Source organism: Cetorhinus maximus, chromosome 11, assembly GCF_964194155.1.
Source record: "Cetorhinus maximus chromosome 11, sCetMax3.hap1.1, whole genome shotgun sequence".
In the NCBI taxonomy this organism is placed as follows: domain Eukaryota; kingdom Metazoa; phylum Chordata; class Chondrichthyes; order Lamniformes; family Cetorhinidae; genus Cetorhinus; species Cetorhinus maximus.
The window spans coordinates 122,389,084-122,401,791 of NC_135889.1; the positions used below are offsets into that span (position 1 = coordinate 122,389,084).

Sequence of the window (12,708 nt, forward strand, 5' to 3'; positions counted from 1 at the left end):
ACCCCCTCCAGTGTAATGCCGCACTTTAGCCCCCTCCAAAACAAACATCGAGAGAATCATTTCAGATTTTTATTTCTGTGGACAATTTATATGTAAATACACCTCACATGCACACAGTTAGTAGTTGAAGTGAATTAACACACATGCACTGCTAGTGGAGATGCTGTGCAGTGTGCTATTCAGGGACATCCCACTCACCTCCACCCCATCCCCAAATTAGAAGTGAAACATTATTCCCCACTTCCAACTCTTGCTAATGACTGACATATTCCAACCCTGATACACAAACCTTGGGTCTTCAGAAATAAAAGTAAAAGGGGTGAGGAAGAGAAGAATTGATGGCGGTCATGTATGTGTGGGGTCAGTGACGCGATCTACACGGGGATATTAGACTTGAACCCATCTTTGTACATTGTAGACTCGGTTAGGAGCAGCAGTGTTTACAGCAGAAAGGCAGTGCTACTACTTTTGCGTCATTTCCAGATTTCCAACATTTCTCTCTTCTCTCCAATCTTTGAGAGAAGGAGCAGCGAGTGGCAATTGGCCAACATTGACAAGTCAAAGAGAACGCTGTCTGAACAGCACCGTCCTGTTAAAAACGGGCAACCTCAAAAATGACGCACATTCAGCAGGTCAAGCCCGAGATCCAATTTTAATACGTCTAACAGTTCATCCAGGGTATAAAAATATGCAAATTTCATTAGAATCTACAGCTGATTTCTATTACACCCTTAAAGCACTGGGAAAAGCAGCCACGCCTTTGAAAATCTGCCCTAGACAGTAGCAGCTTTTGGGATAGCTTCATGTATCTACAAGCGATGGTTGTGTTTGGTGCTCTGCTGACAGGACTGGGCTTCTGCAGTGGATACCACAAGAGAGCCATGTAGCTAGCTACTGTGGTGACTCCAGTAGCTGGATTTGGAAATGTAGTTGACAAATCTCAACAGGAATAGAAAGCTACTTCAGGGCCAACATTTGTGGTAACTTGGCTGCAATAGAAAGATTTTGTTAAGTGGTACTGATGGGTTCAGCAGGGAATGTTTTAAACAAGGTTGATGGCTCTTCCCAAACAGACATTTTGATGCATCCTTGATCAAGCTTAGTTCAGAATTAATGCAAATTATATAAATATATATATTTTTAAACCAGAGCCATTTAGTTCAGTTCACACGTCTAAAACAATCCCTTTTCTTTCTTCAGGTTTCTCTGTTTCCACTCTGGCATTGCATTGAACTTCATTCTGGAGACGTTTAAAACCTTCTGGAAGTCTTCATCTGAAAGATACTCCTGTGCGACAAAGGGAAAATAGGATGATGAGGACATTAACCCAAAGCTACAGCCTAGTGGGGTATCATAGAATGGTAAAAATGTATATCAATAGAGAATGCAGCAGTGTCAGCGGGTAGCACTTGCCTCAGACTTCAAGCACCACTTCAGAGATTTAAGCATAATATCCAAGTTGACAATTCCAGTGCAGTACAGAGCAAGTGCTGCATTGTCGGAGGTGCCATCAAACCAAGGCCATTTCTGAACCCTCAGATAAATGTTATACCAACAACAATATTGAAAGAAGAGTGGAAGAGTCCCTGGTGCTCTAGCCAAAACTTATCCCTCAGCCAACATCATTAACAATGTCATCTGGTCATTATCCAGTTGGGTGTTTGTGGGGCCTGGATGCTGCATTTCCCACAATACAACAGTGGCTAAACTTACTTCATTGGCTGTGCCCTCAAGAAAACCCACCTACTTCCATTTCTAATAGCGCCAGACTCTGCCACTGCCTCAGCTCATCACCGAGACTTCACTATTCCAGTGCTCTCCTGACCACCCCTTCTCCCCCAGCCCACCCTCCGTAAAATCATCCAAAAACTCTGCTACCAATGTCCTAACTCACACCAAGTCCCATTCCACTATAACCCCTGTGCTCTCTAACTCACATTGATTATGTGAGCTAATGGCTCAATTTTAAAAGTTATCATCCTTGCTTTCAAATTCTTCCATGGCCTCACTTCTCCCCATCTCTAATCGCCTCCTTCCCCACAACCCTCTGACCTCTGCACTCCAATTCTAGCTTCTTGAGCATCCATGATTTTAAATTGCTCCAGAACTGACAGCCGTCTTGCAGCTTCCTAGGCCCCAAGGTCTGGAATTCTCCCCCTAAATCTCTTCACCTCTTTCCTCATTTAAGAAACTCCTTAAAACACACCTCTTTAAAAAATTCTTTCATGGGATGTGGGTATCATGGGATGTGAGTATCGCTGCCTAGGCCAGCATTTTTATTGCCCTTGAGAAGGTGGTGGTGAGCCGCCTTCTTGAACCGCTGCAGTCCATGTGGTGTAGGTACACCCATAGCGCAGTTAGGGAGGGAGTTCCAGGATTTTGATCCAGGTAACAGTGAAGGAACAGTGATATATTTCCAAGTCAGGATGGTGAGTGGCTTGGAGGGGAACTTGCAGGTGGTGGTGTTCCTATGTGTCTGCTGCCCTTGTCCTTCTAGATGGTAGAGGTCATGGGTTTGGAAGGTGTTGCCTAAGGAGCCTTGGTGAATTGCTGCAGTGCATCTTGTAGCTGGTACACACACTGCTGCTACTGTGCATCGGTGGTGTAGGGAGTGGATATCGGAGGTGATGGATGGGATGCCAATCAAGCAGGCTGCTTGGTTCTGGATGGTGTAAAGCTTCTGGAGTGTTGTTGGAGCTGCACTCATCCAGGCAAGTGGAGTATATTCCATCACAGTCTTGACATGTGCCTTGTTGATAACGGACAAGCTTTGGGGAGGAGTCAGGAGGCAAGTTACTCATTGCAGGATTCCTAGCCTCTGACCTGCTCTTGTAATCACAGTATTTATATGGCTAATCCAATTCAGTTTCTGGTCAATGGTAACCCCTAGGATGTTGATAGTGGGGGATTCAATGATGGTAATGCCATTGAACATCAAGGGGCGATGGGTAGATTCTCTTGGAGATGGTCATTGCCCGACACTTGTGGTGCGAATGTTATTTGCCACTTTTCAGCCCAAGCCAGAATGTTGTCCAGGTCTTGCTGCATGTGGACATGGACTGCTTCAGTATCTGAATCGTCACGAATGGTATTGAACATTGTGCAATGTATGAATGTCCCCACTTCTGACCTTTTGATGAACGGAATATCATTGATGAAGCAACTGAAGATGGTTGGGCCGAGGACACTACCCTGAGGAACTCCTGCAGTGATGTCCTGGAGCTGAGATAGTTGACCTCCAACAGCCACAACCATCTTCCTTTGTGCTAGATATGACTCCAACCAGTGGAGAGTGTTCCAATTCCCATTGACTCATTTTGTTAGGGCTCCTTGACGCCACACTCAGTCAAATGCTGCCTTGCTGTCAAGGGCAGTCACTCTCACCTCACAGAGTTCAGCTCTTTTATCCATTTATGAACCAAGTCTGCAATGAAGTCAGGAGCTGAATGGCCCTGGCAGAACCTAAACTGAGCGTACATGAGCAGGCTATTTCAGAGTAAGTGCCACTTGATAGGACTGTCAACAACCCCTTCCATTACTTTACTGATGATCGAGAGTAGACTGATGGGGCAGTACTTGGCCAGGTTGGATTTGTCCTGCTTTTTGTTGACACAATATACCTGGGCAATTTTCCACATAGCCGGGTACATGCCAGTGTTGTAGCTATGCTGGAACAGCTTGGCTAGGGGTGCGGCAAGTTCAGGAGCACAAGTCTTCAGTACTATTGCCAGAATATTGTCAGGGCCCATAGCCTTTGCAGTATCCAGTGCCTTCAGCCCTTTCTTGATATCACATGGAGTGAATTGAATTGACTGAAGACTGGCACCTGCGATGCTGGGGACCTCCTCGATTGGTCACCTCGCCAAAAATCTCATGTGGCTCAGTGTCAAATTGCACTTTATAATCGCTCCTGTGAAGAGCCTCAGAATATCTTACAGTAAAGGAGCTATGTAAATGCAAATTGTTGTTGTTCTCAAGATGTCCCAGGATTCTTTACAAGACAAGTGCGGCATAAATGAAAAATCCCAGGATTCTCTCCTTACACAGGTGAGGTAATCAGAAACATAGGATGCCTCCTGCTTCAACTCATTTCCTCCCAAAGTCCTGGAGCCATTAGGGAATGTGGCCAAGATGCAGTAGGCATCAGGTTCTGCCTCTCCTTCCACTGCCCCCCGACCCCAACCCTCACCCCACCCCACCAATCATCCTTCAAATCCCCCACTACTAAGTCTGACTTTCCTCTCTGCTTTTACCACCTGTTGTTATGACCAGGATGAGATGAATGCAGATTGTGTAACCCCGCAGGTCACTCCATTATTGCAAATGTTTAATTCACCCACCAAAATGGCCAGTTATTCACCTTTGCTACGGTTACATCCAGAATAAGACTTTAACCAGGCTTCTTTCAATAAACTCAAACGATTGATTTAAAACAAAAGAAACTTTTTTTTTGGTTGCAAGAACTGGTTAACACATTGTAATCTGGAATGTACTTCCTGGAAGTGTGGTGGAGGCAGGTTCATTTATAAGGCATTCAAGAGGACATTGGATGATTATCTAAATAGAAACAACGTGCAGGGGAAAAGGTAGGAGATTGGCGCCAAGTTAAAATGCTCAGAGAGCCAGTGCAGACACGATGGGCCGAATAGCCTCCTTCTGCACCCTAACAATTCTGTGACTTTTGTTGATCCCCATTTCCTCTCCTACGTCACCCAACTTTATCACTAGCATCGTACTCAACAGTCCCAGTGAGTGCACAAGTCCAACTGTGGCCATCTATCTTTAAGTCCACAAATGTTGCCTGACTCACCTCCCTCCTTGTTGCATCCACTCCTTCAGGCAGCTCCTCTGGCAGCTTATTGAGCAGTTCCTCTGCTGGATAGGTCTTCAAGTATTCTTTAGCTGAAGACACACTGTCATAATTATGAGAAATTTGGATTTTCTTCATGTCCTAGGAGGAGGGGGGGTGGGGAAAAAGAGGCAGGAAAAAAGAGAAAATGATCAGGCACCAGGAAGAAGAGCCATGCCTTAGTGGGTAGCATTCTCACCTCTTGAGTCAGAGTTGTGGGTTCAAGTCTCACTCCCGAGAAACTCAGGCTGACACTACTGCAGCACTGAGGGAGGGCTGCACTGGATGAGAGGTTAAACCGAGTATATCTTCTCAGGTGGATGTAAAAGATTCCATGACCACCTCCCAAGCTGTTTCTCCCTAGTGTCCTGACCAATAGAGTCCCTCAAACCAACACCACCCATAACAGATCATCTCACTGTGGCTTGTGGGAGTTCGTTGTAGACAGATTAGCTGCCGGTGTTCCCTACATTACAATACTGACTACACTGCAAAAAAAAACTTCATTGGTTGTGAAGTACTTTGGATGTCCCATGGTGGTGAAAGGTGCTATATAAATACAAGTTATTTCAACTTGGCGTTAGCTCATCGCGGAGTGTGGTGCCACACAGAGCATTTCTCCACTGAGCCAGAGGACCAGGGAGGTCTCAGGATTCATGGCCGAGGCAATTACAAAAGTGCTTCAGCAGACACATTTTTGATGTGGTTGTGGGGGGGGCAGGGGTGGGCTGTGGATGGTGGACTGACAGTAAAAAAAGAGGAACACCAATAGTTCGGTCTTTTTTTGCTGTCCAATGTCTAGTTGAAGCTGTGCAAGACCCAGTGACTCTCCCTTAACTTAGTGCTCCCAAATGGCATAGGAAGCCCTGTGTTGTGTAGGACTATGTTCAAAACATTGTAGTCTAGGTACAGCTCTCACCCATATCAGTGCTCTCTCAAGTGGTGTGCAGTATAGGACCTACAGACTCCAGTACAGTTAGAATCAATCTTACAACTCTGAAATGAGGCCATTTAACCCATTGTTTCTGTGCCAACTCTTTGAAGAGCTATGCAATTCAATGACATTACCATCGCTGAATTCCCCCACTAGCAACATCCTGTGGGTTAGTATTGACCAGAAGAACTGGACCAGCCATATAAATACTGTAGCTTCAAGAGTAGGTCAAAAGGCTGCAAATTCTGCAGTGAGTAACTCACCTCCTGACTCCCCAAAGCCTGTTCACCATCTACAAGGCACAAGTCAGGAGCATGATGGAATACTCTCTACTTGCCTGGATGAGTGCAGCTCCAACACTCAAGAAGCTTGACACCGTCCAGGACAAAGCAACCCGCTTGATTGGCACCCCATCCACAAACATTCACTCCCTCCACCACTGATGCACAGTGGCAGTGTGTACCATCTACAAGATGCACTGCAGCTACTCACCAAGGCTCCTTCAATAGCACCTTCCAAACCCTCGACCCCTTGCACCTAGAAGGACAAGGGCAGCAGACACATGGGAACACCACTACCTGGAAGTTCCCCTCCAACTTACACACCATCCTGACTTGAAACTATATCGCCATTCCTTCACTGTCACTGGGTCAAAATCCTGGAACTTCCCACCCATCCCCACCCCCAACAGCACTGTGGGTGGTGCAGACAGTATATGGACTGCAGCAGTTCAAAACAGCAGCTCACCACCACCTTCTCAATGTCAATTCAGGATGCACAGTTTTGGTATAGCCAGTGATGCTCATATCCCATGAAAGAATAAGCTTTTAAAATCCAATTAGTGCCAATTGCCTGCTCTTTCCCCAATTTTTTCCTTCAAGCATTTATCCAATTTCCTTTTGAAAGTTCCTATTGAATCTGCTTCCACTGCCCTTTCAGGCAGTGTTCCAGATCATAACTCACTGATAAGAAAATTCTCATTTCTTCCTTAAATTCAGTAGTTACCTTTAACCTCTGTCTTTGGGGACTGAAAATTGATTTTCCTTATTTATGCCATCAAATTTTGAACACCTCCATCAAATCTCCTCTTAACCTTCTCTACCCTCAGGAGAACAACTCCAGCTTCTGCAGACTCTCACCTATCAGAAGCCCCTCATCCCCGGGTATCATTAGATTAAAATCTTTGCACCCTCACCAAGGCCTTGACATCTTGTATAAATCAGTTCTGATGAAAGGTCATTGACCTGAAATATTAACTCCAGTTCAATTTTTCTCTCCATGAGTGCTACTGAGCATTTTCCAGCATTTGTTTTGAAACCAAAAAGGGCTCCTTGTGTAAGTGTTCAAGTTCAGAGTTGTCAAATTAACCATAACCCCCACCTACTGTTCTGGAGCAAAAATCTACTTACATCTATCAGTTCATCAATAACTCGAGGATCATCCAACTCAGTCTTCATCTCTTCATATCTTCCATCCTTTGGAAAGGAGGAAAAAAGGAGAAATGTTAATATTAGAATCCAGGTGCACACAACATTCCCAGTGCAGTACCGAGAGAGTGCTGCACTGTTGGAGGTGCCATCTTTCAGATGTGACATTAAATGGAGGCCCCATATGCACTTGCAGGCAGATGTAAAGATCCCATGGCTGGTATTTCAAAAGAGGAGCAGCGGAGTTCTCCCAGTGTCCTGGATCCACATTTCTCTCTCAACCAAAAAAGTAATTTTTAAAAATTCTGACCATTTATTTCACAGCAATTTGTAAGAGTTTGTGTCACTGCTGCATCTCCTACTCTGTAGTGACTACAGTACAAAATATTTGCAAAGTGCTTTGTGACATCTTGAGATCATGAAAGTCACTATTTTGCCTTTGTTCTCCCAGAAATTGATTGGTTGCGTTGATGGCCAGAAAGACATGTTCATAGCATCTTACAGCATAGGAGGCTATTCGGCCCATCGTGTCTGTGCCAGATCTTTGAAAGAGCTATCCAATGAGTCCCACTCCTCCGCTCTTTCCCCATGGTCCTGAAAATCTATCCAATTTCCTTTTTTGAAAGTTATTATTCAATCTGCTTGCACCACCCTTTCAGGCAGCACATTCCAGATCACAACAACTCACTGTGCAACAAAAAAATTCTCCCTCCTGTCTTGCGTGCCTATTTTAAACCTGCGTCCTTTTGTTACCCACAGTCTCTCTATCTATTTTTAATTTAATCATTCATTCATGGGATGTGGGCGTCGCTGGCTAGGCCAGCATTTATTGCCCCATCCTGAATTGCCCTTGTTCAGAGGGCATTTAAGAGTCAATCACATTGCTGTGGGTTTGGAGTCACATGTAGGCCGGACCAGGTAAGGACGGCTAATGTCCTTTAGGGAAGGAAATCTGAACCAGATGGGTTTTTACAACAATGGGTTCATGGTCATCATCAACTCCAGATTTTTATTGAATTCAAATTTCATCATCTGCTGTGATGGGAATCGAACCAGATCCCCAGAGCATTGACCCTGCCTCTGGAGTACTAGTCCAGTGATAATACCACTATGCCCCTCTACCTTCTACCCTCCAAGAACAATTCCGGGTTCATGAGTCCCTCCACTGAAGTCCCTCATTCCTGGAACCATTTTAGTAAATCTCCTCTGCCCCTCTCCAAGGCCTTGACATCCTTCCTCAGGTGTGGTACCCAGAATTGAACAAGACCCCCAGCTGAGGCAAAAACCAGTGATTTAGAAAAGGTTTTGCACAACCCTTTTACTCTAGGTCTCTAGTTATGTAGCCAAGCTTCCCGTATGCTTCTGAATGGCCTTATTAACTTGTCCTACCATATTTAGATTTATGTACACACACCCCCAGGTCTCTCTGTTCCTGCACCTCACGCCCCCTTAAAATTGAGTGTATCCCTGGACTCCCTTAGTGTCCAAATTTGTATTGTTCTCAGCCTCAAAATATAGCCAATGACTGAGGAACCAGAGTCTTCCAAGGTAGACAACATCAGAGACCTACAACCCTCTGAGTGAAGAAATTTCTTCTCATCAGAGTCCAAAATGGCTGACCCCTTAACCAGAGACCACGGACCCTAGTTTTAGACTCACCAGTCAAAGAGAAACGACATTTACCCCATAAAGCCCCCTCAGAATTTTGTACATTTCAATGAGATTCTCTGTTATTCTAAACTTGAGAGAATACACCCAACCTAGTCAATCTCTCCTCATAAACAAACTCTCATATCCCAGGTATCAGCACGCAGGACAAGTGATGTGTTGCTGCTGGACACCAAGGTGATCCAGAGCAAACACATCTGTAGCAAGTTGAGGAGCTGGAGTCCGAGCTGCAGACATTGCACCACATCAGGGAGGGGGGGGAAGTTACCTGGACACTTTGCTCCAGGAGGCAGTCACACCCCTCAGATTAGGTAATTCAAATTTGGCCCATGATCAGGGACAGGAGGGTGTGGCTGCAGGTGAAGCAGGTTTGGGGACCCAGGGGGTAACGTTTGAGGAGCCTCAGCCACTGCAAATGCCCAACAGTTGTGAGATTCTTGCAAGCTGTATGGACAAGAGCAGAGACTGCTGGAAGGATGGACAACTGCGGGAGCCATTCAAGTGGGGGGGGGGGGTGGGGGGGGGGGGGGGGTGGGATAATGGGAGGGGGCAGTGGGGGATAGATACTGTTCTCTGCAGTCTTGAGTGTGGGTCCCGAAGGCTGTGTTGCCTGCCCGGTGTCAGGGCTAAGGACATCGCCTCAGGACTGGAGAGGAACAATCCAGTTGTCGTCATCCATGTTGGGACCAACGACATTAATAGGACTAGAATGAAGGTCCTGCTGAAAGTTTGAACAGTTAGCAGCCAAATTAAAAAGCAGAACCTCCAAGGTAATAATCTCGGGATTACTACCCGAGCCACAGGCAAACAGGCATAGGGTAAATAAAGTCAAGGAGTTAAATGCGTGGCTCAGAGAATGGTGTGGGAGGAATGAGTTTCAGTTCATGGGGCACTGGCACCAGTACTGGGGTAGAAGGGAGCTGTTCCGGTGGGCACGGGCTTCACTTGAACCGTGCTGGACCAGTGTCCTGGCGAATCGAATAACTAGGGCTGTAGAAGGCTTTAAATTAAATAAACAGAGTGGGTGGGGGGGGCGGGGTAGGGTTCTGGAGAGGGGATACTTAGGCTTACAAAGAAAAAGGATATGGCGGCATTGCAGGGCAACTACTTAGATAGTGATACCCAGAGTGTGACAGGAAGGGACAGAAAGTATAAATACATTAAAAAAAAGAAACATCAAATAGGGTCAAAGGGTGAAAAAATGGTAAAAGGGCAAAATTAATGGCTCTTGAATGCACGAGGTATTTGGAACAAAATAAGTGAATTAATGGGACAAATGGGACGCTAATGAGTATGATCTTACAGTTATTACGGAGACGTGGTTACAAGGAGATCAAAACTGGGAACTAAATATTCAGAGGTGAGAGAATTTTTCAAAGGACAGGCAGGAAGGAAAGGGTGGTGGGGTAGCTTTGTTAGTACGAGATGGATCGGAAGATGTAGAATCCATATGGATGAAGGGAAGAAATAACAAGGGGAAGACGACACTGGTGAGTGTAGTCTAATGGCCTCATAACAGTAGCTATACTGTACGGCAGAGAATAAATCAGCAGATAATGAGGGGATGCGAAAAAGGCAGTACATCAATCATGGATGACTTTAATCTTCATGGCAGAGTTAGCCACAAGCAAGAATTCATAAGAGTGTATTCGGGACAGTTTCCTGGAACAATATGTTGTGGATCCGACCAGGAATCAGGCTATTTTGGATCTGGTAGTGTGTAATGAGGCAGGTTTAATAAGTGATCTCAGAGTAAAGGATCCCCTAGGATTCAGTGACTATAACATGGCTGATAAGTCCCCTGGACCTGATGGGTTGTATCCTAGGATATTAATGGAAGTTGCTACAGAGATAGTGGATGCACTGGTAGTAATCTTCCAAGAATCCTTAGATTCTGGAGAAGTCCCAGAGGATTGGAGAACTGCCAGTGTAACACCCTTATCCAAAAAGGGAGGGAGACAAACAAAAACAGGTAACTATAAGCCAGTTAGCTTAACATCTGTCATTGAGAAAATGTTGGAGCCTATTATAAAGGATGTAATAGCAGAGTATTTACAAATGTACAATCTACTTAAGCAGAGTCAACATGGCTTCATGAAGGGGAAATCATGCCTAACAAGGTTATTAAAATTCTTTGAGGTGGTAACAAGCAGGACAGATAAAGGGGAACCAGTTAATGTAATATATTTGTATTTTCAAAAGGCGTTCGATAAGGTACTGCACATAAGGCTACTTAATAAAGGTAAGATCCCATGGTGTTGGGGGCAACATATTAGCATGGATAGAGGATTGGCTAACTAATAGAAGACAGTTGGGATAAGGGGGGCATTTTCAGGTTGGCAACCTGTAACTAGTGGAGTGCCACAGGGATCAGTGCTGGGGCCATAATTATTTACAATATATATTAATGACTTGGGATGAGGGAAGTGAATGTACTATCACCAAGTTTGCGGATGACACAAAAATAGGTGAGAAGGCAAGTGGTGAGGATGACACAAGGAGTATACAGGGGGATATAGACAGGTTAAGTGAATGGGTAAAAATTTGGCAGATGGAATATAAGATGGGAAAATGTGAGGTTATGCACTTGGCAGAAAGAAGAGAGGAGCTGAATATTATTTAAATGTAGAATGACTGCAGAAAACTGCAGCACAGAGGGATTTGGGGCTCCTTGTGCATGAATCACAAAAAGCTAATGTACAAGTTCAGCAGGTAATAGGGAAAGTTAATGGAATGTTGGCCTTTATTTCAAAGGGAATAGAGTATAAAAATAGGGAAGTCTTGCTAAAACTATACTAGGCACTAGTTAGACCACACCTAGAATACTGTGAACAGTTTTGGTCCCCTTATCCAAGGAAAGATATACTGGCATTGGAGGCAGTCCAGAGAAGGCTCACTAGGTTGATCCCAGGGATGGAGGGATTTTCTTGTGTGGAGAGGTTGAGTAGGTTGGGCCTGTACTCAGTCGAGTTTAGAAGAATGAGAGGCGACCTTATTGAAACATAAGATTCTTAAGGGGCTTGACAGGGTAGATGCTGAGAGGTTGTTTCCCCTTGTGGGAGAGTCTACGACCAGGGGGCATAATCTCAGAGTAAGGGGGCACCCATTTAAGATAGAGATGAGGAGGAATTTCTTCTCCGAGGGTAGTGAATCTGTGGAATTCTTCTGCAGAGGGCTGTAGGGACTGGGTCATTAAGTATATTCAAGGCTGAGATAGACAGATTTTTAATCAGTAAGGGAATCAAGGGTTATGGGGAAAAGGCAGGAAAGTGGAGTTGAGGATTATCAGATCAGCCATGATCTCATTGAATGGCAGAGCAGACTCGATGGACTGAATGGCCTACTTCTGCTCCTACATCTTATGGTAGAAGGTAAATTCTCTCGCATCCTGGGTTTCAGCATAATAAACAAACAAACACACACTCTCATCCCGGGTATCAGTGCAAGTGAATCATCGATCACCTCCTCTAAGGAAAGTATATCCTTTCTTAGGTCAGGGGGCCAAAACTGTATACTCCATTCCAGGTGTGGTCTCATCAAAACCCTGTACAATTGCAGCAAGGTTTCTTACTCTTGTATTCCTAGCTCCCTTTCAATAGAAGGCCAACATATAGCATTTGCATTCTTAACTGCTTATTGAACATGTAGGGCTATGGGGAGAATGTGGGCAAGTTGGCACTAGGCAGTTCGCTCTGATGGAGAGCTGGTACAGACATGATGGGCCAAACAGCCACCTACTCTTCTGTAACAATTCTGAGAGTCAGTGAAGCACCTTTTTGATGCAACCCGAGCTAGGTGGAAAGTTAATTGTCTGAAGTTCAAGTCCCGCG

At 45.0% G+C, this 12,708-nt stretch overlaps 1 protein-coding gene across 1 annotated transcript in view; it reads right to left on the minus strand.

Annotated features, from left to right (window-relative positions):
• Positions 1-55: 55 nt before the first annotated feature.
• Positions 56-12,708, minus strand: part of LOC144686879 (villin-1-like) — a 47,486-nt gene continuing 34,833 nt past the window's right edge. Inside the window, exons 18-20 of the mRNA XM_078552689.1 lie at positions 7,193-7,258; positions 4,811-4,951; positions 56-1,287 (exon numbers count right to left, since the gene is read on the minus strand). Coding sequence (XP_078408815.1) covers positions 1,174-1,287; positions 4,811-4,951; positions 7,193-7,258 — 321 coding nt within the window. The 3' untranslated portion in view covers positions 56-1,173. The remainder of the gene's footprint in view (positions 1,288-4,810; positions 4,952-7,192; positions 7,259-12,708) is intronic.